Raw genomic sequence first — 26,982 nt, 5'->3', positions numbered from 1 at the left:
ATTAAAATATTCTGAAAGGCCATCACAATCTTACAGTTTTGATCATGAAACCAGTTTACCAGAACAAGCAGTGCTGGCAGTTCAGCTTAACAACATTTATTTTCAAGCAACAGAATCCCGTTTGACATTCCATTCTTTCACAGTCACCTGAGTTTTAAAAGAAGATAAAATCATTCAAAAGGATATTCAAGGTCTAAACTCACTTAGGAAAATTAAAATCTAGTGCTACATCATCGTTCCCATGGAGAAATGTGTCTTTCATTTAATAGCCGGTACCAGTTTGGATCAGGTTCAGCCTCCCCTTCTCAGACAGAATCCCTGTATTCTGTCATACCAGACTTGAGTTTATTTAGTATAGATTTTAAAGTTCATTATCTTTGTGTGGCCCTTCTAAACTGCCCCAGCTTATTTCTGTCGTTGCTTTCTGCCTCCTACTGTGCAGTGACTGGCGGGCGTGTTTGCCTGTTGTACCGTAACCAAAATTGACTGGGCTTCAATGATGCTGTTTGCCTGCAGTGTCGGACGGGTGATATTCTTGAATATTCAAGGTTTTGGTTGTCTTTCCTCCTGTTGCTTAGCAGAGGTGTGATCACAGAATTACAAGCACTAGAGTTTGCGCGTCATGTAAGGTTACTGCCTGTCAGCTGAGGTGAGATAACTGACTGTGTGCAGGCTCTAGACTTCCTTGGTTGCAGAGTAAAGCATGTTAGTGCAGTGCATGTGATTTAAGGTAACCTGTTTTACTTTGCAGTTGGGACAGGCTTCAGCGTGCACGCAGTCAGTTACCGTGTCTGAGGCCGACCGGTGGTAACTTCGGAAGATGTGCTAACCCCATTATTTGTGCCGGTGTGGAGCACGGACATGCCTTGGAGACAGCCATGGAAAAGGGCTTGGAAAGCAAGAAAATATGTGGGTTGCTGCTTGCTCTTGAGGACTTGTAATTATTGGACTTAATTCATGCACACCCATCTATTTCTCATTAAAATGCTATGTTTGCTGCCAGCTTTTGAGGGCAGAAATTGGCTATGTCATTATGTGGGATTAGCACCTTGAACTTGAAACTTTACCCCTTTGCAGTAAGGGATTTGTCTACCCTGTGCTTTTTCTTTACTCCGTTATTCTACTTTCTGTCTTCTCTACCCTTGAGCGTTTGGAAAGTAAAATTAATAATAGACGAAGGCTGGATACACTTCCTTTTTCTTTTTAATGAAGTGATAAAAAATCCTGGGCTAAACAGGCTATCTTTTAAATAACCTGGTTTCTGATAATTTTAATTAATGTTTTAAATTTTTTCCTACCACCTTCTCCTGCCACCTGCTCAGAGGGAGGTTGTCTTTTTTTCTCTGCCTTCCCTATGTGACATGCTGCAAAGATTCCTCTAAAAGTAACACAGCAAAAGGAAGAAATAGAAAAGTTTAAAGTGGAAAAAACATCCTAGAACTTCACTCAAGTAGCAAAGCATAAAAGCGCAGTAATGTTAAAATGCCTCTGAGCCTTCTCACATCAGTGTTTTAAAGGCTTTATTGATTTGCTGTTTCAATGAAGAAGATTTAAAAACGGTAAAATGAAAAGGCTCAGTGTGCTTCTAAGGTGGTAACTGAGAATCAAATATCAGGAAGTAAATCATTATCTTTCAGTTCAGAGACTAACTGTTGATTTTGTTTTGTTTTTTAAAGACAACTTGTTTGGCTTCAGATTTCCAAAAATCACCTCTCTTATTTTGATTTCTTAATTAAAGTTGCTTCCATTTTCTTGTTAAAAGAGATGCTGAGCACCTGCAGTTTCCATTGCCTTCTCAGGGCCCATATTTCAGTATTTGAACATTACAGCAATCAAACTGATCTTGTTTTAAAAATTTGGCCCTTGCTGCTTATTACTTTAGGCCAAGCTTATTCTCTACATTAAAAATAAATGTGTAAAACATATCTCTGGAGATGTGTTTTTGTAAATGCTGAATGGATGAGCAAGAATGAAAGTGTATGCTGCACATTCAAGGGATATTTGTTGTTCTTCTCCATTTTCACCCAAGTTGTTCACTGTTTTGTCAGGTTGCTTTTATAACTTTGCTTCCTATGAAGCATTTAGCTTCTGTGCTCTTTCTAAACGCTCTCAAAAAGCTCCAGTTAAAAGGTTTAGTTTATTTTCAAAGGTTCGAGTGGCATCTACAAACATGTTATATGGTTTTAGTTCTGCACCAGTTACTGAAGATATTCTGCGCTCAATCTGTTCAATCAGATTGTAAAGGTAATCTTTAAGGGTAATCTAAAGCAATTTAGAGAAATGGAGTTAAATGGAGTACTAGTGTTAAATTTAAAGTAGTCCTAACAGAGAGGCTGTTTGTTGATGGGAATTTTCTTTCTTCCCTTTTTTTTTTTTTTTTAATTCAGAAAGCCTGTTTTAGAGGAGGAAACGTTGAGAGCGATTTTAATTATAAAAGGGTTGTAGTATCACAGGAGATCCTGGTTACATTGGTGGCCCTCATAGCATCTGGGGTTATAAACTAAGAGAGAATATATATGTAATTTTTAAAATAACTGGTCATTAGAAAATAAAAAAACAATTTTTTTTAAATATATGTAATTCCCAATACTTTTGTCTGCTTGCCCGGCAAGCAGCTGCCATTAGTTGTTTGTTAGAGTCATTAACTGTTAAATCCAGTTAATGGTTGATGAATTCCTGCAGGTTTGTAATGATTACTCTCATATTGTTGCTTGAGGGAAATTGGGTGTCTTTTTGTGTTCACTTTGAATTATAATCTGAAGTCATTCTTCAAAATGATAACTTGTGGTACTGTACATGGTATTGCTGTTTCCAGAGCAGCCTCCCAAACGGAGGTGGAGATCCTAGTGGGGATTAACCTGCACTTGCACACAAAACTTTCTACAGAGATGAATGAATAAATATTCATAATATGAATAATCTTTTATGATATTTTCTGTGAATATCTTTATTTTAAAGATATTCAGTGCATTCCCTCTGCATGTCTTTTAATAAAGACAAAAAGCAGGCTCTGAAATTTAGTAATATAGGCAAATAAAAAATGTGCTAGGTTCTTAACATAGGTTTATAGCTGTGATAGATTTCTCCTTTAGTAACAGATCACATTCATTTACTCAGACATTTCAGGCTGACTGGAGATAGGAATGAACAGTCATTTTTATGAGAGTGAGAGTAGATGTGCTTAGGAAAGTTTATTTTATTGCATCAGTCTTTGTAAAGTGTGAGTGGTTTTCAGTAATAATATATTAAGTCTTCAGTTACCTTGTGGCTCGCCTTACTGATGGAGAAGTTGCAAGAGTGGGACTAACTCCCTAAAGCATTAGATCTGGATCAGATTAGGTCTGGATCAGAGACTGAATTCAAATTGCCAGGTTACATTTTGATCTCCATCTTAGAAGATGGCGTCATTAAAAAAAGGCTTGTGAAGTAGCAGAACTCCAAATGTGCCATAACAGGGCACTGAATTAGAGGGAGTGGTTCATCAGCAGATAGAGGTTTTTTTTTTTTTTTTAACATGGTTATATTTCTTAGAATAAGAGTAGAACACATCATGTTTTTCCCCATTGCTTGCTTCTCCATTCTTTGCAAACTTCCAGGAAAGGTGCTTCCCCTTTAGAACTATATCATTTTCCATAACTAACTATGAATTAAGAGCACGCTGATCTTTGCCCCTTCCGTTTTAGATATACATTTGCCATCTGGAATGTGAAGATTGTAGCTCCTGCCGGGTTGGGTTGATGGTTACAAAGGCAGCTGCCTCTGCTGCGGGTGCTCAGGGCTGGCTGTACGCGCCTGTCTAAAGCCATAGCTCACCAAGCTAAAAGTTCCAGTATAAACTGCTCCCTGCTGAGCAGAGCTGGCATTCATTAGTTTGAATAGGACCTGGTAGGAGCTGTAGTCTTTTTAGGCCGTTCCATCATTAGAAAGAGGAATGATTACAGTCTCCCATGTAAATATGGAGCAACCGTGGCAGTAAGAAGTTGCATGGGAGGCATGTTTTGCTAGCAGTAGCACACTGAATGCTTCTCGAAAGCTAATTTGTAATTTTTAAAATCCAGCTTAGATGGCAAGGAGGTACGCAGTCTGCCTGTGATCTTTTCTACTTATGTTGTACTTAAATAGCAAGATACTGGCAGATGTATGAACATCTGGAACCACTTACAAAACATTTATTTTGTAACACTTGTTTTCTAAGAAAAGCAAGGAAATAAAGCCAAGATTATTCAGAACCTAACTGAAAATAGAAATTTCAAGTTAATCTGCTTATGCTAATTCTGTTGCTTAGGATAATATTTGAAAGCCCCATCCAAGTGAGGAACTCAGCACAATTACTCACGTTCCTAAGAATTAATTTCAACTCATCCCTTTGCAGTACGTAGCTAATTTCTTCTGCAGTAATGTTGCAGGATATGGGGGTATGCAGAAATGAAAGCCTGGATCTTCACCCTTAAGTGTCTAAATACAGTGTGAATGTAGCTGCAATTAAGCTTCTTTGCATTTGAGAATGTAGGTTTAAAGGTGTTGTCCAAAGTTTAACAAGTCTGCAGCAGAGCTGAGAACAGAACCAAGGTCTCCCCGTTCACAATAAACGCTTTCTTAAATCATTTTTGGATGCAGCTGAATGACATTTCAATTCCTAGTTAAGTCCTCTTTTTCCGTAGCTATCTGCACAGCTGGTGTTCAGTTCCTTGATTTTATCCTTTGGTCTTGAATGAACTGTTTGTATTGCAGTTATAGGCTGTGATTTGACACAGTCATCCACACAGATCAATATTTGTACATGTTTATAAATTCACACTGTTAATAGAGTGATTTGGATGGTTGGGGAATTAGCAGTGGGATACCAAGCAGTCTTTGCATTCATTTGAAATGTGGCCGGAGCTGATGTGTCCTTTTCACATAAGACATGTATGAAATGAGGTGTTTCATATGCAGATCATTCTGAGCTTAGCACCAGAAATAAATGGCTGGTTTTGGTAGTATCGGTAAAGAGGGAAAGGATAAATGGGTAGGGAGACCAAGGGCGTTGTTCAGGGCAGGGTTGCATGGTTTTGCAAAGTCAGTGACTGTTTAATCATCCTGTGGGCTGTTTGACAAGGCTATTTTCCAGTGCATCTCTCGCATCAGGAACAGTTGGAAGCCTTTAAAACGTCAACTGTGCCTAGAGACTTTCGTCCAAAGTGATGTTCTTTCCAATTGACCGCAGCAAGATCAAGCTAACGTGATTTGGAGGGAAATCTTGCTAGAATAAGTGCCAAGAAGTTGGTCATATGGATTTTTCTTCTTAGTCTTCCAAAGATTCAGCAAAGAGACAAAACATTGAGCTGGGAAACATTTATTGATGGAACCATAGCAGCGCCTTAACTCTGGTTGTTCAGAGTCATCAGACCCCCCCACCATTAATCTCACCACTTTAAAGTGCTTGCGATTAAAATCGGGGTGCTGCATGTTGAGTGCTAGTCTCTCCCCAGAAAGGAGATGGCTGTTCTGATGTTTTGTGGAGGTACTATCTAAATAAAGTAACCTGTGGGGTGTCTGGAAAATGATCTAGTCCTGAATCACTCTGAGATTCTTGAAAAGCTTGAGGAGTAAAAGACACAAGAAGGCGTTCTTGCTGAATAATAGGTGATATAGATGTATGTGTACACAGCCACATGTTTTTGGTAGCGTACAATGCTTGAAGACGATGATGATGCTCTTCAGGGTGATGTGAACTCAGAGTTATCCCTTTATCTGGTTTCGAGTAGGTTTCTCAAACTTTTTCTGTAGCGTGAAACTCATTAGCCATTTCCTGCCATCATTTTGTTCAATAGCGCATGTAGTAACTGCGAAGTAGCTGCTAACTTCAAGTTAACGTAGAGTGCTTCAAATCTGCTGTGCAAGTTGTGTACATAAAGAATAAGGAGGAAGTAGAGAGTGTACTGGCAATAGTCATACCATAAAAAGCTGGAACAATTTTATGCTTTGCAGTGGTTACATTTTCTCTTTTATTCTATTCTGTAGGTTCTTTCCCTTTCCGCTTCTCCCTGTGGAGATATATGCTTGTCTTTCCAGCCTATTCCTCTCTCTTCCCTGATCCCATCTGCTTCTTCCTTCTCTATTAGGGCTCCAGCAGCCTTTTACCAAAATGCCCAAGTATCTCAGAAGACTGCTATAAATGGTTAGCATTACAAAATTGACAAAGAATGTGGATTTTTTTCACTTTTGTGTGTGTGTGTGTTTCACTTTTTGCGTTCGTAGGCATTTCAGTAAATAATCCTTTTGGCAGCTGTTCCGCGTCTATGACTTGAAGCGCTTGAATCAATAAGAGCTGAAATAATCGCAGGAAATATTATAGTGATTCCTAAGAATTACTAGTCAAAAGAACCCAAACTGTTTTCTTCCTGTCTTGGAAAGTAAAATGGGAAACTCCACCTGTTGTAGTACTTCTCCCTTTGGGGCTATGCTGATTCTAACATGGAGCATCCCTCAGGGTAGCCGTTGTCTCCAAGGTCTGCTTTCTTAAGCTCCGACACTCTGGCAGCAATAATGTTTTGTGTGTCTGTGTGAATATTTGTCGTCTTAAGGGCAGCTTGTAGGTGGTACGTTTATGGAAGCCTCGGCTGTCTTTCACAGTTTCTTTCTGGGCATATAGTTGAAGCATGATGAAACAGGAAGATGGTACCCAGTTTATCTGCTGGATTTTTCCACCTTTTGCCCTGGGAGGTTTTGACATGTACTTACCTAAGCCCAGTTTCCTCTGAAAAGAAGTATTTCTCATGAGCTTATGAAGGATAATGGGGCAATGGAAATGGTATAGGAGAGGTAGACAGCATGTGTGAGAGCTGATAAATGTGCATGTTTGCTTGAAATAAGAAACATGTAATTGCACACAGTTAAAACATGCAACCTTATATTTCTATAATTGTCACCTGTCATCCTGGCTCCTTTCCTTGTGTGTGCTTTTTTTGTAGGAGACAGTATTGCTTCATTTATTTTTCCATAGGTAGACAAGTTTTTATGGATGTGCTGAAAGGTACACCAATGGGCTCTTCTTTAAGTGGCTTTTTCTGCTACAGACACTGAAAATTCATGCATTTCAGGTGCAAGGTAGGCTTTCAGCTAATGCCTAAAGCAGAGTCACTGGATTTTTCTTTTGTGGCTGCACTTTAGTTGTGTATTTTGCCCCTATTTCCCTTCTCTGCCTGAAAGGCTTAGGCTACATGAATAATAATTGCTGGCTTGTCAAAGCAGTTTTACGTTCCTTGTTTCAGGCTTCCACTTTGCTGGTGCCACAAGCAGCTTCTCTTTCCTGGGGTGATACTGGCTCAGTTAAAGCATATGTCGTACAGCTTGTACTGAAGTTAATGCTCCTTCTCTAAGAGGCTGTGTAAACGTGCACAGATGGAAGTTACCTGCCCAGTGTGAGAGTGGGGGGCCTGGCTAGATACTTATTAAATTGTTTCCTAGCTCTTGAACTTCTGACCTAGTCCTTCCTTAATCATCTATGATCAGATTGTCTCACAGCGTAGCACCGTTCTTCTTCTCAACCCTGGAGTTATAGGGCGTACAACACAGTATTTCATTCTTCTTTTTCGTGCTCCCTTGGACTTTACATGCCTTTGGCAGGTGGCCAAGAGAGTAATCTTTAGAAATAATGGTAAAGGCTGATTGTCTCTATGGACATCTAGGTGTCTCTTGACACTGAAAAGCCAGGAGACTGCAGGGAGCAATGCCTTCCTGCCCCCGCGATCTCTCCAGGGAACAGCAAAGATCTTCTGAGGGTCTCCTCTGGAAGCAAACTGCTCCATATCTGGTTACAAGGATGGAAGACAGCTTCATACGTTGGATAAACTTAGAAGGGATTAGGCTTAATTAAGACAGCATGATACTTTCCGCAGTAATTTTTCTTTTGATTTTGGTTTCATTTGAAGGACGTTGTCTAGTTAAGCTGCCTGGTTAAAGCTGTGGCCTCCTTATATTTTCTTTAAACTGGTTTAATTTTATCTTATTTTTAAAAGCAGGGCATGCCAAAAGGTGAAATTGTAAAAATCCAGCCGATTACCTGAAATTAAAGTGTAACCCACTGTGGACTGGGGATGAAAAGGAATTAGCTGCTCTTAAGAGTTTGTCAGCACAAAAAAGGATTTGGAGGTATAGCAATATGGGTCAATTCACTCACTGAAAGCATGACCTGTAGCAGAGAAGTGTTTCAGGCAACATGAATTAAGCTGGTTTCCCTAATGAGTTAAACTGTATTGAGAGGGTGTAAAAAAAAAAAAAAAAAAAAAAAAAAAAAAAAAGCTGTGGTAGTGCTGTAGCTTTATCTTTACTAGGGTTTTGCTAGGACAGCTTTGCTAGTTTGAGGGATGTTTTCATGCTCCGAACTGATACGATGTTGATGCTACTTTTAAGTGCAGATTAAGGTTTTTTTTCCTAGATCAAATGCATAGAATTGCTCAGGAATAGCTGTTGTGCTTTAAATTTGGGGCAATTATAGTACAAATTAAAGTGTATACATGCCATGAGTTAACTGGGAACAGGGCAAAGAAAATCAGGACAATCCATTGGTGGCACACTTACCATATAACTAAATCAGTTAAATTGGTATACGGGGCCCAGGTACAACCTTCCTAAGTATCCAAGGCTTCCCTTGGCCTTTTTCACGTGCCAAGCAACTGCCTGTCTGTCTTTGATTCCCTTCTTTCAAGAGTATTTCCATATTTAGCTGACTGTGTGACATAGTTCAGGTAAAATCCTCCTTTTTAGGGCAGAGTGTCAGAAACGCATGACTCTGTTCAAAGTGGACTGTGAATGCTACGAAGAGGCTTTGTTGCCTTTATTATTAAAGTGCAGGTACACTTATAGTAGTATTTTAGAAGTCCATGAGAGTAATACTCCTGTAAGTAGGAAGAACTAATTGGCTTTTCAGCATTCCCTTGAAGCCACAACAAGGCACAGTGCGATCCAGTGGATGAACCTCACCCCGTTCTCTCATGTTGCGCTGCGTGTGAATATTCACTGGTGGTTAATATCTTGTATAAGCAGAGACATGAAAATATGTCATGTCCTAACTACTGATGGTTTTTCCCTTTGCTCTTTACATTTAGATGGCATTTTAGATGAGGCAACAAGGAAAGACCTTTTTACCGACACTTTCTGTAAAGTTTGCGGGGCAGTGCTGCAGTTTGAGTCCCAAAGGATGTCACATTATGAGGTAGGCTGCAAGCGAGGGTCTCTCCTAGCAAGCACTGGGGTTTGTTTTGGGTTTTTGTGTTGTATTGTAAAAGGCCATTTACAGTTTTTTGTAGTGAATTTCCCGAAGCTTATCCTCGGCTTAGGCATTATCCAGAACTGAACGTTGTGAAAGTTGTGGGTTTGGTGGTGAAGGGTCGTCACCTGCATATTGCAGCATGATTATAGAAGGACCCGAACTCCTTCAGCCGTGATGTGGTTGAAGCAGATCTGCACCGTGTTACCTAGGACATATGGATGGTATGGAGCAACGCTCGATACAGTGGACAGAGGTCATGCCTCTTGACTCTGCATCCCGTGACACATACGGGTTGCTCTCTGTGCATCCATCTCTGTGTGAGACAGGCTGTATGAATCATGCTGAGGACGTTTTTTAGAACAAATGCGTGCCTTGGGATATTGCCATAGACGTGGGAAAGCATGCTTTATTTTGAAACTTGATCCTGAGCATGTGCAGATTTGCAGGCACAGGTATTTCTTTCTTTTTCTCTCCTCTTGTAAAAATGAAAGTTAAAAATGTTAGTTGCTCTTGAGGATCTTTCTTACCATTCAGAGTATTAATTAGAACTGAGATTTTGCAAGGTATTGTTTCCTTACTTCCATTTATCTTAAGCAGGAATTGTACTCAGCACTTCACAGAGTTCAGATCGTCAGCTTGAATTTCTGTTTCTTGGATCTGAATCCAGTTGAAGACGATAGGTGCCACTGTAAAGTTACCTGATTTCACCATTACAGAAAGAATTGATATGGAAATAATCGGCTCTTTCTTCTCAGTCATGTTTGTGTTGGCTAGCCAGGTGTGATAGGACCTTGTTCTCTTTGGTAATATTGCTATACTACCCTGGACTGCACCTCGGAATCACTGAAAGACACTTGGAAAGCATCAGATGAGAGAAGATAAGTTACTTGTTTTGCTTGGTAGGTTACCAGTGTATACTGTGGCATGTGGATAAGTGTAAGTGCAGGAGTCTGAAGGTTAGGGGTTGGGGGAGCATCTAAGAATTAAAAAATAACAGCAGCTAAGGGAAGTGTATGTAATACCTAATTTTAGATACCTGGACTCTTGTATCCTCGGTAGGGAGGTGTTGAAATCACTGCAGCTGGAAAAGCTGGAACCATTCAAAGCTAGAAATACTCTTAACTCATCCTGAAGGGAAAGCTTGTTTCTCTCCATTGACTGTACAGGCAGACTAGGCTTCCTGTTCAGTCGTGTCGCCTGTCAGTCCTCTGTGCCACAATACAGGATGGCCTTGATGTCAAGCGCCAAGGTTTTGTGGAAAGGGAGCTCAGCAGACTTGCTCTGTGACATGGGTGCAGTCTTCTCCTTAACAGTTGTGGTGCCCCTGTCTATAGGGGGACGTGTCTGCATTTGTTGGTTTCCCAAAGAGTTGAGTGTAGATGACTCTGAGGGCTGCCTGGGGCAAAATGGTAAGAGTAATGCTAAGTATTATATAATTGACTTAAAAAATAGGATTTATACGTGAGCTGGCCTTTATCTGCTTGTGGCTCTGCTTTTATACAAATACAATCAGCAAGTGCTGAAAGCAGTTTTTGACAAATGAAGTCCCAGTCATTGGATATACCAGTGCCTATCACCTTGTTAATGAAACAGGGATAATTCTAATCTCTTCTCAGGGCAAAAAACATGCTCAGAAAGTTCGGCTTTACATCCAAATGCGTGGTGAGAAAGAAGAGAAGCAGGAGCATGGAAAACAGGAGAGAGTGGATTGTATCAATTTTCAGGTGACCCTTCCTCTTCAGATCACTCACTAAAATGTTTCCTTGTTCTTCAGTGAATGCCTGTAACTGAGCTTGCCTTTGCCTGGTTTCAGGTGGATGGGAGTGGAGTAGTGGACAAAAACAAATACTGCAATCTCTGCAACATGATTTTTACTTCCCCAGTTGTTGCTTTGTCTCATTACTTGGGAAAAATCCATGCTAAAAAGCTGAAGCAATTATCAGGAGACCAAGTCCATATGTCAACCCAGCGCATGCAGTCCATCTCCGGTGAGAACTAAACGATTAGGTCCTACAAGTGCATGTGCTTGCCTGTCACTCTTTGAAACAAATATAGTGAAATAGCTTCTTGCACCTGCTATGCCTCTGTGCTTTCCTGTTCTGCTGAAGTTGTGGAGCTGCTGCATGATGACTCGTTAGCTGGATAAACAAAGACATTGCTCCGTGCAGCTCTGAAACCAAGGATCCTTGCTTTCCAATTCCCCCTTTTTTGTTGACTGAAACTAAAGGCAAATATCTCAAATTTGTTATTAATGAACAGTGTCTGTTGTTGTTCTAAGAATTTCATTGCAACGCAGAGCCGATGTTGTTCAATTTGATAAATTAATATGTTGAATTAAGAAACAGTCAGTCCATAACAAACCCTTAACTGGAACTAGTCCAAGATGCTGAGCTGTATTTAAAGATGGAGCGTAGCGAAGGTGCTCTGAATCACCTTGTGCAAGGTGAATCCCTCTTCTCGGACTCTGTAAGGACCTTAAAGTGACCAGTCATCATAAACAGCTGATTAATACTGTTATCTATTGGTGGGGTTTCTGAATACTCCAGAGTTGTGTCCCTTACCAGTCTACACTCTCACAAAAACCTTGCAAGAACCAGGAGATTTTGTAGCCTCTTGCAGGTAGCGCATCGCCCAGCAAGCTGTTCTCATTTCCAGCCCTGTAGTTCTGCAGTCTCTTATTTTGTTACATGGAATCGTTCTAGCCTTTACTTTGTTGTGCCATCAGCGGGTTTATCTACTTCCACGTCTCTAGCTTTACAGAAGCCCTCAGCTGAGAAGCCCTTGCTGACTTCAAAAGCTGAAGAGTCTTCGTCATCCTCCAACACAAGTTTAGAGTTAAATGATCCAGACAAATACTGCAAGCTCTGCTGTGCTCCCTTCAATAATCCACTGATGGCCCATCAGCACTATGTTGGTAAGAAACACAGAAGAAACGAAGCACGTAAAAAGATGATGGAGGAGCTGGGAGACAAAGCTGTCCTTGCAGAATCCAACACAAATGGTAAGCAGGACATAAAGAAGTATTATAGAGACTTCTTGAGCGTCGCTTGAGCGTTCAGGTCTCGTTTGTGCAATAAAATGCTCTGATTTGTGCAAGGAAATGATAGGCTTCTGCTGTGCTATAGAACAAGTTCATTTTCTCTTTTCTGTTTGTTCTGTGCAGTGCTAAACGTCTCCATCTCTGACAGCTTTAGGTTGGAAAATATTTCCTATTTATTTGGAGACCCAAATCCCATCTTTACTGAGCCCTGCAGTCAAGTTCAAAGGATCATAAAAAACCCAGTCCCCCAACAACCAGTTGTATCTGTATATATGCATCTGTGAAGCTTGTATAAGCTTGTGGTGGAAATTCCACAGGCCACATATCCCAGAACTTCTCAGTCTTCATCTTTTCAATCTTAAAACCCTCTACTGACGTTTGACCTAGCTCTCTCTGACCACTGTGTGTCTCCTCATTGCGCACAGAACAAGAATTAGAGGCAGGAAATGGAACCTTTTTTTTCCACATTCTTTAAAAAATTGAAAACTGGTGTCATGTCTTATCTTAACCTTTTGTTCACCAAACTGATCGTCGTAATTCTCTCATTCTTCTCACATAAGCAAAATATGTTTTCTAGACTGTCGTTGTTCTCTAGCTTCCCCTGAGGACTGTCTCCAGTTACTCTGTGTCTTTCTTGAAGTATTATGCAAAGCCAAAACCTTGTTCCGGTACCAGTGTCCCTGCCATCGACTTCAGTGGGGCATCATCTGATCCTTTGCAAGAGAGCTGTTGATCCTTTCTTTAGTAGGGAATTCAAAATCCGAGCTGATAATCAAAAGTCATTGTTTGTATAAACCAGTTCCCACTAAGTAAATCTTGCTGTAACTTAAACAAAATAATACATTTTGATACAAAGCAATAGCCCATTGGAATTAATGCTGCATTTTACTAATGGATGAAGCTCTTGGGTTTGGGCAGGGGGAAAAAGTTACTCACTGGTTTTCATATATTTAGCTCTATGGATGGCACAGCTTGTAGGTGAGGAGGAAATGACAGCCTAGAAGACACAAGGCTTTTCTCATCTCCTACCTTATATTTGCCTGAGGCTCTGCATATTGCATTCATAATGCACTGTGTTGACAGTTCCCTCAGCATCTTCTGCCCAGGGTTAAACTAACACTGCATGGACATTTGAGCAGCTAATGTTTAAAGTGCTCTTATCTGAATTAAATCCAGATCAACAGGATCGGTGTCTGTGGGTGCTCGCTCTCAGTCCGGTATTTACAATAGCATTAGTTTTTCAGTATAGTTCATTTTCATCAGAACTTGATAACAGTGTACGAGAATTATTTTTGGCTCATTTCAGTCATCTGAAATATTCTCTTTTGTAATGTTTAGACTGTGGTTACGCTGCAACTCTGCTTCACCAGCTGCCTTCATAAATACCGTTCTAGTGTAAACTGGAAATAACATTGCAGCAGAGAACTTATATCTGTCTCTAAAAACTGTTTATGGAGACCTTATATTATGACTCTGCATGGCGGGGGAACAGGATGTGCTTTGAGTTTTGCCTTTTTATTTGAAGTCTATCTGTCTAACCTACAGCTCCCTTCTTTTCAGCATTTGGGGTTGGTCATTACATATGTCCTATATGTAACATCACACTTACATCTATAGAAATGTACCAGTCCCACATGCAAGGAAATAAGCACCAGACGAGGTGAGTATTCTGTCATTCTTCATCTGTAGTTTGTACTTTCAGGCTTCTATGAAAGAGCTTGCCTTCTTTATTAGCCCTGCTGTTTGCTGTTAAGTGACTTTGAGTAGTTACTGTGTATTTTTTTTTTTGTACTGGCTTTAAGGGGCACTGTCCATTTAAAAATTTTATTTCTAGCTGAAATTCAGTCTTGGAGGTCCCACAACACATCTTCAATGGCAGTCCACAGGAAAGATCCTGAGACCTACACAATTTTTCTGGGTTATTTTGCTGTCCAGGGACAGTAGCATCTATTCTTAGTATCTACAGTGCTCGGTCTAGGCAGAAATGATCTGTACTGTAAGATTCCTGTTGATACAGAGTATAAAACCTTAATCCTGAAATGTACCAAGTCTCCACTGATCCTATTGACTTCAGGATTCATCAACACAGCATCTTATTATGTTTGGCATAAGATGATTTATTGGATAGGTATACTCTGTACTTTTCTTTTTACCCAGAAAGAGATGGTAGATTGTGTTAATCGCAGAATGGATATTCTGGTGGTTTATGCATTGATGAATAAAGATATACTTGTTGGAGACTGCTGTGCAAGTGTAGACCAAGTACCAAGATTGTTTTCATATTAGGCATTCTGATAAGACATACTTTAAGTAAGTTGTAATATTAATGTAACCGCAATAATGTGACCGGTGTATTACTGGTATGACTTTAGAAGTTTGTTTAGTCAATAGAATGAGAGTCCCAAAAAACACAGAAGCGTAGGGAAATGCTACAGGGCTATCCATAGTTTAACAAATTGAATGTATAAAGCTGGTGAATGAAGACAGTGCCAAGATCCTTTTAAGGACTGGGTCTTTGGAAATCCGAAGAGGGTATCTTTGTCATCTAACCACCTTATCTTCCCGCCTGAGGAAATGGAGAGTAAAATACAAACTGCTAGTTAGTTTTGCCTTGGGAGCATGCTTATCATGTTTTCTGGCAACCCAGATTTTTAGCTTCTGTTTTGTTTTGTTCTGCTGTGTAGTCATTCAGTTTGTCTGGAATAACTATGATGCAACTGCTCAATAGAATGAATCTCCTACACAAATGGGCATCTTTGTTACTTGACAGTCAGTATGCAATGTAATTGTTTAATATCAGCAGCTAATAAGAGATTAGTTAATGAGAGAGGGTGTTGAATTTTCTTTTTAAAAAATAGTTTTTAAAATGTATGCAGTCATTTTAAAAGCATCTTTTACTTTCACAGTGTCTCAGGTCACAAAAAAAACTCCTTTGGTCTTCATGAAATTACCCCAGATTTTCAGTTTCACAAAGGGTAGAATCTGTCCCCTATAATTTCAGCTGACTTTACAATTTTGATCATATATAGCAGGGTATATGTGGCTATACAGAGCAACGCACTTGAAATATGTTCTTTTCCTAACTGTGGAAATATAAATTGTGTATAATCATGTGTATCTTTCTACCTTCCTGACTTTTTTAAATCACCAGGCCCTAAGCAAATAGATCAGTGTTAATAATTAAGACTTTCTACCCAATTCTTGCAGAGAAACAATGGTTGTCAGTCTCATGAAGAATTCAAAGAAAACTTATGACTCCTTTCAAGATGAACTAGCAGATTACATTAAAGTACAGAAAGCTAGAGTTCCGGAGTCAAAAACCCTTTTTAGAAAGACAGAAGAGGAAGTATTTCAAGATAAAGATGTTGAAGGAAGAAGTGATGCTGGTGAGGTTTTACCCTCAAACGTTATGGGCGAACAAGCCCAGCCTTCTAGCCTCTGCTCAGAACCACACTCACCTACAAATACTGGGGAAAAGTCATCAGCTTATGGGAATACACTAGAGAAGACGCCCGATTGTCACTTTAACGTGGGGTATTGTATGGAAAAGCAAGGATCTGAGGTGGCCACCATCAGAGATAAGGGCTTTGGACTATCAGTTGCCAAATCTATTGACTGCCATGAACTTGTGTCTGTTGAAACTGCTATCAGCTCCTACAGAAAAGAAGAGAAACTTCTGGGAAAACATGCTGAGGAGGAGAAATATATCAATGAAGAGCTGAAGTTTGAGAAAAAAGGCACAAAGCAGAAAAGAAAGGAAAACGGTGAAGATGAAGATTCTGGAAAGGAAAGTGAGAAGCAAAAGCGAATGAAAATGGACATAGACTTGATAAATGAGAAGAAATCAAAATCTTACAAAGACAAAAGGCTTAAAGAAAACCCTGCTGAGAAAGAGAGCAAAAAGCACAAAAAAAATAAAAAGAAGCCACAGCCAGATGGCAAAACAGAAGAGGAGCTGCTTTGGGATGAATCTATCCTGGGATACTGATACAGGTTTTCCTTAGCTTTAAGAAGCTGATTCTGTTTCTAGACTCTCTTAACCGTTGTGTACTTTTTTTTTTTACAAACTTTTTTTTTCCAATCTGGAAGCAAGAAAAATCCTGTCTTCTGAGACTTTGGGGTAGTAGGTATGCATCCATTTTTAATTATCTTGCACATGCAGTAGTAATTGCAGTGATGCAAGCTTGACAGTCTGTAATATCTTCTGGAATATGCTCCAAAAAAGGGTCAGTAGCTTACAGAATTCTCTTGGAATTTCATCAAATGTACAGCTTCCTTCTAATATCAGTGGTGCCTGCCATGGAGGTTTCTGTCATCCTTCTGGGAAACTACATAAATTTGTAAGATAAGTGCACTACACTGTTCCCAGCCATTTCTGTAACTGTTTCACTGACACGTTGTGAAGGAGAATGTCAGAGGCTTTTGATTCCAGATCTTATTTGCAATCGTTATTCTTTTTTACCCAGTTCTGACAGTGGAAAATAAGTCTCTATTAAACATGTAACTGGTTGTCAGATACACATTGTCTAGTACATTTTTCTTATTGCAATCCAATTTCCTTAATTTCATTTAGGAAACAGAGAAAAGGGGCAATATGCAAAATTAATTGCTTAAAATGAGGCTATTTTCTGCTTCATTCAGTCACAGTAATTTACAGGAAGTCTCAAACCAGGAATGTTAGAGTGAAGCTTGATTTAAAATCCAAACAATACTCTGAAAAAATCAAATAGCTTTGTATTTCTGTTTTAAAGACAATGTCACCAGACTTCATTCACAGTGTGGATCATATTATCGTGGCATTAGAACTGATGTCCTACATATGTGAAATTAATTGAGAAACTTTGATGATGGGATTAAAGCTTTTGTGTTGCTCCCAGGACTCTCAGACGAGACCTTCAATGAGCCACGAGGGCTAGAAATACTTCGGCGTTTACAGACCCTGGGGTAGGCAGGCTGGCCGAGAGGAAGAGGAGAGTTGGGTTGTGTCTGCTTGCGCTGTGCAGAGTTGGGGTTGTGTAGAGGATTTGAGGGTTGTGTAGTGTCTTACAGAAAGCTGCTGGATTGAGTAAATATGCTTTAGCTCTGAAAAGTGATCATTTAAAAGCAATGTATTCAGGTTGCAGGAAAGCTTTTTTTTTTTTTTTTTTTTTTTTTTTTTTTTTTTAGCCTTGATGTGGGATCTGAAAGTCATCATAGTGTCAAGCTGCACCACTCAGACTGTACTTTCCACTGGGTGGTCTGTGTTGGTAGAGGCCCTTGTGCTGAGCTGCTGCTTTCAGTGAATTTGCTCAGCTGAAACTTTCTGCTGTGCCATGAGATGGAGCAGAGTCCATGGTCCTCAGTCTTGAATTCTTTCTGATCTGTTCTCGTTTTCCAGGAATAATTAGCAGGTTGATAAGCCCTGAAAATACTGTAGTCTGCTTTTCTAAGGATTTGCATTGTGTGGTTGATTGCAATCTTGGATTTATTTTTTTCTCACTGTTACTGAAGTTACAAATCTGGCAGCTGAGCAGTCAAGTAACTCAGTCCATCCTCTAGCAGACTAGCTTTATTAGATATAAATATATACAAGTAAGCAAAGTTAAGCAGGAACATGTAGGCCCCAACAATGATTCATTGGTGGGACATTCTGAGAGTCTCAGGAACCTGGAGTCAGAGGTCGATGCGAATTCAGCTTTAAATTCAAAGTGTTCACAGGGTCTTTGTTCTGGTCACCTTTTCTAATCTTTCCTGGTCTTTGCTGGAGGCTGATAAAGCCTCTGCTTTCCTCAATGGCTCCTTTTCCTCACTCAGGAATTACATGCCTTTCTGTATCTTACCAAGGACACTTTCCTTGGCTTTCCTTATCCTCTGCTCTTCTGATGAGGGTGTCTGAAGTCACACATTAATAACTGCTTTTCTCATTATTTATTGGAGAAGAGAGCAGGTTCAATGATAAGTTACTTATGTTAACTTTTTCTCATGCCAGCTGCAGGCTGCTTTGGCCGTTTTTAAGCACCCTTTCCTACCTACACTTTTTGCTGTGAGAATAATGTTTGACTGACACTGCAGTAAGACAAAGAGTAAGGACTCTCCTTTCTCCCAGGGCACCTAGTTTAACAAACTTTGGGACATTATAAAATCTCTGATATTTCTATCACCCTGTCAAATAGGGCCGTACAAATACGGCCAGTGTCGATCAGAATTATTAGTAAGGAATTCTTGCTCCATATGGTCAGATATACTTTATTTCTTCAGAAAGTCGGTCTAAGAAAATAATAAGACCTCCAGCAGATGGTAAGGCCATAGTGTAGGACTCTGCACATACACGAGGAACAGACCTGTTGAAGGGAAATAAGTGCCTGTTTAGTTGCTTTTCAAGTGAGAATTGCTCCTTTGGAAGTAAGGAGAAGGTGATTAGACAGCTCTGAAAATATGTTAAAAGCATGAGTTGGCAGAACAGAACAGAATTTCTGTTCTTTAATGATCGTTCCTAAACCTGTGCTCTACCTCCATCCCCTCCTGCCCCACCCGCTGGAAAGCGGTTGCTCGAGCTCTGTAGAAGAGCTCTAAATAAATTTTCTTGACGTCAAACATGAAATATGGTAAGATCCCCAAAAGAGTGCTATTGCCACAATGTGATTAAGCAGTGATTAATCTATTAATCTGTGATGTAAATGCTGCACATGAGACATAGCAGATTGTCTCATCTAGCATATGTGACACAGAACTCTAAATTAGATGCGATACTGAACTTGTCTAAAGTCGTAAATAATGATTGTTGCTCACGTGTTTCCTGATTGCCTTGTTCGTAGCTTTTAACATTTGTGCCAAGTTATCTACATGCTAGGCGTTTTAAAATACTAGGTATAGAGATTGACGACTTTATTTACCCTTTACTGTAAATATTTGTTTCCCCTTCCTTAGTAGCAGAGGAATCCACACTGTAATGAGAGCTGATTTTGCTCATCTGTTCTTCTCACTAAAACCACCAAAGCATTATAATTATGAGTTGAGACACACATGCAGACACAGATCTTGCTGTTACTTTGACACAGTTCTATCTATTTTTAAAACAAGGGCCTGAGTGAAGACTCCTGCGTTTCAATTTTGGCTCTGTCCCTGGTGCACCAGGTTGGCTGGACCAAGTACTTGGGTCTTCTAAGGCCTCTTTTTTCACCTTGTCTCTGGTGGTATAGAAGGGGATCTGGCAGATTCAACCCTGGCCGTTTATGTCACCACTCATGGAGGAGACCCCTGCTGCCAGTCCCCCTCCCTTCTCCTGAAGGTTTCCACCCCTGGGATGGAGTCAGTGCTTGTGTCCCTGCCTCGGCTCTGCTCATTCACAGGCAAAGAGATCAGCTTTAACCAGCCACGTCTGAAAGCGCTAGAGTTGCTTGTCCAACGAACAGAGATTAGAGCCCCGACGCTCGCTTCTGAAAGCAGCTGCCAGGCTCAGCGTCCTGTGAAGAGTGGCGTGAACATGCCGCGTCTGCAAAACACTGGCCCTCTTTTGTGGTTTGTATTCCTCGCGCCGTCAGCTTTTTACGACAGGCTGCAGTATGTGAAAACATTTTTGGTGAGATCCTCGTGCTGAATATGTTTGGAAAAGGCTACAGCTGAAACAAGGCGTCTCTTTCTGCATCCTGTAAAGAGCTGAGAGGTCGGTCTCGCTGTGGCGGGATCTCATCTGAAATGTTACGACAGAAGGGAGAACCACTGACGTTGCCTCGCGTGCCCCAAGCTCAGGCTGTGGTTTCGGCAAGGCACGCTGAGAACGCTAACACCTGGCAAGCCAGTTAACCATGCCCTTGGCCTACGAGGTATATCCTTCTTAAATCTAATCTGCTAACTTGTCGAAGCGTATTTTTATAAATATTGAGAGGCGTTCCTTGAAAGCAGTGTAAATGACCTGAATTCAGGGCCTTTAGCGATCTCAAATTGACCATGTTTCAGATTACAGTATAAAACTGTTCTTTGAGCAAGTTAAGAGAACTGTTGCTGTTTAATTAAATTAAAGTGTGTTTTTCAGAACAGAGCTCTCGGCCACTACTGGCATCCTACCACGTGGAAGGTGACAGTTTGTTTAATGACTCTGTTTATCAGCCACGATACGAAGATTAAAGCACCAAGGTGAGGATCCGGAGATCTGGATTCTCCTTCCAACTTTTCCCCAAGCTTCTAATGTGATTTACAACCTGCTGAGAGCATGGTGCCAGATGAGCTCTCCCAGCTGCAGCTTTTTTACATTAACATGTCACAACTTCTGGCTATTCTTCACATCCACCTGTGGGAATTGCCTGAGGGCAACTGACAGGGTTACAGCCCTGTCAGATCTGCTGGCATCGTTCCACCTGTACCTATTTCCTCTCCTCCTGCTTATGCTTTCAGGGTGAGGCGGTGAGCAGCTAGGTACGGTATCTTTATAACCCAGGCCAGCTATAGCAAGTCTGACTATACCCTTAATGTGGAAGAAGAATGCAGATATCAGAAATCTGGGTCCCAAAAATGAGTGTAAATAAGAAACTATAAATAGGAACAGTGCCACAAGTCTTTGTGCAGGAAATCTTTGAAAACAAACAACAATATTCCCAAACAATATTCCCCGAATAAGCTACTGTTCTTTATTTTGAAGGGCTCAGTTGACAGTTGAAAGCAATGTAGTGCCATTTGAGCAGCTATTTCTGGCAGAGCAAAGTGAGGTTGAGACATGAACTCCCGTCGAACTTTAAGTAAACAATGTGTTTTGGTTTTGGAGAGATACAGAAAACTCCCTACCAGGCTTGCTACTCTGTTGTGTGCTGGCAGTCACTCCTGTTCGAGGGTGTAAGGCAGGGGCACAGCTATAAATCTAAATTTCCAAAAGAGAGAGATGTGTTGGGTTCCCAAGTTAGGGACGCCTGCAGGAGCCTACTCTGCACAATGTACTGAATACCATTTGCATCACAGTCAGGCTTCATTATAGGACTGATACCCAACAGCACTACTTTGCAAAAATACAGCCCTTCAGGTCACAGATCTTTCTTTCTATACTTAGGACATGAAAGTTGGAAATAAAGCCAGAAACTCAAGAGGGGAAAGGCGAAAGAAGTGGCATATTGCATATTTTTCTCCAAGATTTGTGGGGAAATTTGAAAATCTGTATGTGTGAGGGAGGGAGGATATTTAAAAGAAATCTTTAAAATGGAGCAGGATTTCTTAGAATTAACACTGCAACTGTTCAAAGCAATGTTTTGAACACTGCTAGTGCTGCTGCTCTTCAGTCCTTTCGATATCTGACAAACAGTTTAAAGTTATCTGTGTCAAAGCCTAGTGCTAGACATTTCCAAATTATATGTATTACAAATTCTAGCTGCATGGACTGGACCCCATTTATCTGTAGTACTGTGCTGCATGAGAAATATTATATTCAGTACGGTACCTCATGTTCATAGCCAAGCTTTTTTCCTCTCAGAATGTGTCTCCTCTAACCGCATTGTATCATTCCCTCTTTTGATGATATTTCTGAGCCACAGTGATAAAACCTTCCCTTTGTGTACGAGTTAGCAGAAGTGATGATTTCTGTTTATCCGGCCTTTAGTTTCTCTTCACTCCCTCATGCTAGTGATATGTTCGGGGTGAAGAACTCGTTGAAGTACCATGGTATTTATACAAGACCTTCTCACAGGATGAGTCAAAACTGTGAAGTATATATCCTTACATTTATTTGACTTGACTAGACCTCTTAGTATTTTTATATGCAAATTAGTTTATACATAAACGAATGTGTTTAATTCATTCTCTCAGAAGTAAATCGTCTTTCAGTAAGCAAGTAGCTAATGCAAATAATACAGCTTTCCCCCAAATTATTAAAAGGGAGGGAAGGGAAAGAGAAAATAAATGGAATATTTTTTCCTTAGTCCAAAGTCATGCTAAAATGCAGTGTTTGGCTGTAGCTCTTTCCCCTGCACACACAGCCAGTTGTCAGGAAGACCTGTGCCTAGAAGTCCGTACTTCAGGACCACGGTGGGAGAAACTGTAGTGGCTTTCTCTATCAGCTCGGTGTACTCCTACCCTGCCTTCAGGCTTTCTCAGATTTATTGTGCTTTAAAAATTGGTCAGTCTGGCTCAGCTTCATCCTAATAACAACCCATCTTTTGTCTTGTGCTCCCCCATTGTAGCTACAACACCAGATGACCAGTTCCATCTCTGTCTGGTCAAATGAGTCACCCAGACAAGGTGCTGACCACTGAAATGTGAGACTTTTCAGCATCTTGAAAGATTTTGACCTCTTTGAGGTCAACAGAAGTTTTATTGCTCTAACTGCATGAGAGTCCAGATCAAGGGACTGCGTAGGATGCGCTCGGCTCCCATTGGTTTCTCTCAGCCAACACCTAAACTTGCCCTCAGCAGCAATATCTGCACGTTCCCTGAAGCTTCTGGGCCAAATAGCTCAGGCCAATGGTGTCTGTAATGCAGAGACCTCAGCACCCCTTAGGAGGGCACCTTTTGCACCCATATTGCATATAGCGGTCAAATTTGAGAGTGCCTCAGCCGTTCCTCTGTGCTTGAGCTCCTTCACTTCTCCGTGCTGAATTGTGCACAGTGTGGAAAAAGGAGGTCTGGGAAGCAGATATGAAGTCAAGAGCATGATAGTACAGTTGCATCCTACAGCCATAAAACCTACTCATTCATGGACTAATCCACTCTCATCCTCAAATGTCAGGGAGAAGGTCATGCCAGATCCTTAGCTGACTGTCTTATGCTTTGTTTATGTCTCTCTTTTCTCCTCTTCTTTTTTCTAGTTTGGCAAATAAAGAAACCAGACCACATACGCCAGCCGCACTCATTTAGGAGCGCCTGTGTGCCGACTCCCCTGCTCGTGTGGTGAAGGTGTTATGTCGCCTAGCAGGAGCAGAGCGCTGCACACGCCTGCCACGCAGCTGTAAATAGCGGGGGCTCGCCGGGCTCAGGGTCAATGTGTCTGTGCACAGCCCACCTTTCATGCTTCCGCTCTGCGCTCAAAGCAGAAGTACCAGGCAGCGAGGAAGAGAAAGCTGAGAACGTACCCATGAGCTGATGTCCACCTCACGCTCCGCTGCATGGGCTTTTCCTCTCATCCAGCACTCATACGCACTTGCTACGTCATGTTCCATTATGACTTTATAGCACGTGGCTCCACATTTCCACTGACAACTGGGGTGAGATTATTGGTCAGCTTTATAAGCAAGCACTAAGAAAGTGAGGCTGGACACGTAACGTAACACTGTGTTCTGGCAATACTTTCTTGTGCGTTGGTGGATGGGCTAGTGAAACAAATAAGTTTTTTTCTTTTTTTTTTTTTTTAAATAAAATTTTGTGGAATAACCTGATGAAATGGGGATTGTGAGGCAAACAGAGGCAGGCAGACTTCTTTGAAACGTTACTGAAACGTTTGCTAACAGAGAGCAAGGGTAAAGCATTGCCAGCACCCCAGCAAGATGAATTTGTTCTGTGTATGCTTCAGCGTGTGCTCATGTGGCATTTGACAAATGCAAGAGACTTCAAAGATGATCAGCAAATGTAAGCCTAGGCCAGTGTTGTCCAAGTAGTCTTAAAAATTTTAATTAAAAAATCACCTATTTCATTTTTAGGCAACGCAGAAAGTGGTTTGGTTTTGAAAAGGGTTGACTACCTGCAGCTCAACAGCACTAAAAATCAAAGACAATCCAATCAACTGTCTAAAAAGAGATTTAGGTGCCTTGCATTAGGCGTCTAGGTTTGCAGCTTCTGATCTTTAATCAATTTAAGGGTGGCTGTGGAAATGCTGCAGCGATTAAACCAACTGATGGTACTTAATGTTTGTTTACTTGCTCAGGGGATCTATGAAGATTGGCCTCTTTCCGTTGGGCGTGCTTGCTGTATAAGCTACTGCAGTTCGTCTCTCTCCGCACTGAATGGCACGTGACCCTGACAGTGAGGTGAGCCTGTGATTTGGAGTTTTCTTCTGTTCCCAGTAATGCCTGAGCACCTCTGGGTTTTGGAGAATGTTTCTGTCAATCTTGCATGCACAGCAAAGTGTGTTTGTCTTGCAGAAAGTATGCTACTCGTAGTACAGAATATATTGCCATCCAAGCCTGTATGTATCCTTTGAATGCGTTTGCTAGGCTAAAGCTAGAATAATTTGCCGGAATTGCATGAAAGAGCTAAACAAAGAGTTATGTTAAAGCAATATATAGCCAACGGCAATGAAATTTGTCCGGCTCCTCTTTTCCCTTTCTCATTGTGCTGGTATCAGCCATGTCCTTAATGATCTTAATGGCCTTGTGCTGGACAAGCCTTCATCTGTTTGGGGCATGGAGAGAGTAATATACCTACAACGCAAGCAGCTTAAGCCAGGACTCTCATTCCTACGTTGCTGGTGGCCATGCATGGACTAGTGCAGTGTGATCTATGGGCATGTAGGGGACAGAGCCAATCAGGGCAAATCAGCTGGGAGGACCAGGCCTGTAAGTCTGTGTCCAGCTGCACAAACAAGTTACCGGGAGGCAAGATGGGGCACGGCCAAATGTGCGCTCTTATCCCAAATCCAGTATGAGTAAGGTGCCCCAGTCTAGGGAGAAGTTACTCAGTGCGTGCCCTGCAGTATGAGTATGGAGGAGAGCAGTTTCCATGGAGCAGGCGATGCACTGTTAATTTACACTATCGGTCATGTCATAGAGCTATGCCCTCGCTTGCTTCCTGGTCTCAGGTCAAAAGACATGTCCGCATTCACTTGTTCAGCTCTCACCAACTGTGCTTCACAACTTAGTAAAGCCTTGCGAGATCCTATGAGGAAAGAGGAAGGTAGTCAGGAGTTCATGGGGGATTTTTACCCCCGTTTCTCTTAGCCTGCCCTCTTCCAAGTAATGTCATGTAATTCTTTCCTCCTTTCAGGTCCCTGTGATGCTCGTCCACTGGTGAAACTGCTGAGCAGCTGGAGGAGCAAGGGCATTTTGTTTGCCCCATGCTGTGGAAGGAAGGCTTAATTCTTAGTTACAGCGCCTGAATTGAAACCATGTATGCATTTTTGTTGGTTTTGCTAAACTCAACGGTTGTGCCAATGATAGATCTCTCTCAAAACAGGAAATTGTTTCCACTGTGTGTGTTGTTCACGAAAATGTGTGCACCCGTAAGAATTCCCTGCATTTCCCTCTTCAGGATATAACGTCAGTCATTTCAGCACCCCTAAAAGTGAAATAACTCCCTGTTGGGATGACTCTTAGCCAGACTGATGTATATCTGATCACTCCCACAGTCTGCTGTGAGGAATAAGTGAATCATCTTCCTTCACGCTGAGTGCTGGCACCTCACAGAATTTCTCTGGGACTCTTCAAAGCACAAAAAACAGCACAAGCCAGAATCTTCCCCCATATCCGGGACAAGCTACCCAGCTTTTTTGTTCTCATACCAGCCCTTCTTGTTGCTCAGTTACACTGGGTCAGGTCTGCAGTAAATTTACAGATTGTAAATACTTGGGAACTAGGAGCTGTATTCTTTATAAATACTATAAATCATGGGTATGCTCTGGGGTAGAGTAAAATACTTACGAGTAGGAGGAACCAAGGGATGGCTTGCCTAGCTACGAAGCAGGGCTGATGGGAATAAATGGGTTGTTCTTGAGTGTAAAGGTATCTTACGGAGGGGTCAAAACCAGAGAATTGCAGCAGGTAGCCCCAGTGCTGCATCATGATTAAATCCTCCAGATTATCAGTCTAACTGTTATTACTCTCGATTTTATAGGATTCCTGTGATGTATGGTACCTTACAAAATGCATAGGGCTCAAAGAATCTCAGCACCAAGAGGGTCTAAGCCTGATGAATCTAGTTTCTATGAACGTATAGATACCTGTGGGCGCTTTGTAAAGGAAGAGAGCTTTGGAAGTTCCTGCTCAGAGCAGGGAGTCCTGAAGGAAGGTCTTGAGTCACAGTCACACTTGAGAAGCAAAATGGCTGGCAGTAAGGGAAGTGGAAAGCACCTGATGGAGGAAGTGGATAAAGGTTACAGGTAGGAAAGAGGGACGAGAGAGAGAGGGAAAGAGTGGAAAAAGGGAAGTGATTGCCAAGCCTTGAACCTGAAAGGCAAAGTTCACACCAGAAAGTGATATTGGTCAAAATGCTAATGATGGATCTGTGAGGAAGCAGCACAGAGAGCTCTGACAGACAGATGGACAGAAATCTGCCAGCCTGCTACTTGGACTTTCCCAAGGAGATGCTAAATAAAGTTCATCAGAGAATGAGTCCACTTCATGACTTGCCTGGGGGGAGGGGGAATTGGTTCTCATTTCGGTTCTCTGGCTTCAGAAGGAGAACACCCCCCCACACACACACAAAAAAAAATCCAAGCTCTTTCAAGTGTTTTCATGAAAATACAATTTTGTTAAGCTACCTGGGGCTCAAAATCTGAGCTTTTTCTGTGCAATAGACTCAAGTATAGGCCTGGTCAGGCCTCAAATTCCTTCTGAACTTAATTCAAGCCAATCTGGAACACATCGGTTCAATACAGCTGTTAGATCTTTACCCTAGGACTGGCTCTGGCCAGTGCAGTTAAGTACAGGGGTGGGTGGCCCCAGGCAGCTGTGATGCAGATCTCTCCATGTAGCCCCTGACCTTTGCTTTGGAGGAGATGGAGAATGTCCATGCCCGTTCACACAGAGGGAGGATCTGCTGTAGCACTTCCATGTGGCTGGGAGTGGCCAAGACAGATCCCAAG

General features: G+C 41.4%; 1 protein-coding gene across 3 annotated transcripts in view; it reads left to right on the top strand.

Moving 5' to 3' along the window:
- Positions 1–25,743, top strand: part of KRCC1 (lysine rich coiled-coil 1) — a 30,763-nt gene extending 5,020 nt beyond the window's left edge. Inside the window, exons 2-11 of one of the 3 annotated variants that reach the window (XM_068943727.1) lie at positions 9,090–9,196; positions 10,870–10,977; positions 11,067–11,241; positions 12,006–12,254; positions 13,854–13,953; positions 15,501–16,420; positions 20,305–20,405; positions 23,057–23,452; positions 24,109–24,211; positions 25,167–25,743. In XM_068943727.1, coding sequence (XP_068799828.1) covers positions 9,090–9,196; positions 10,870–10,977; positions 11,067–11,241; positions 12,006–12,254; positions 13,854–13,953; positions 15,501–16,281 — 1,520 coding nt within the window. In that variant the 3' untranslated portion in view covers positions 16,282–16,420; positions 20,305–20,405; positions 23,057–23,452; positions 24,109–24,211; positions 25,167–25,743. Of the gene's footprint in view, positions 1–9,089; positions 9,197–10,869; positions 10,978–11,066; positions 11,242–11,978; positions 12,255–13,853; positions 13,954–15,500; positions 17,402–20,304; positions 20,406–23,056; positions 23,453–24,108; positions 24,212–25,166 lie in introns of those variants that run through there. The other 2 variants (XM_068943730.1, XM_068943729.1) reach the window with 2 other exon arrangements.
- Positions 25,744–26,982: the final 1,239 nt, after the last annotated feature.

This window comes from Struthio camelus, chromosome 4, assembly GCF_040807025.1.
Source record: "Struthio camelus isolate bStrCam1 chromosome 4, bStrCam1.hap1, whole genome shotgun sequence".
Classification (NCBI taxonomy): domain Eukaryota; kingdom Metazoa; phylum Chordata; class Aves; order Struthioniformes; family Struthionidae; genus Struthio; species Struthio camelus.
The sequence above is the reverse complement of the archived record's forward strand: the minus strand, read 5'-3'. Positions and strand labels throughout refer to the sequence as shown.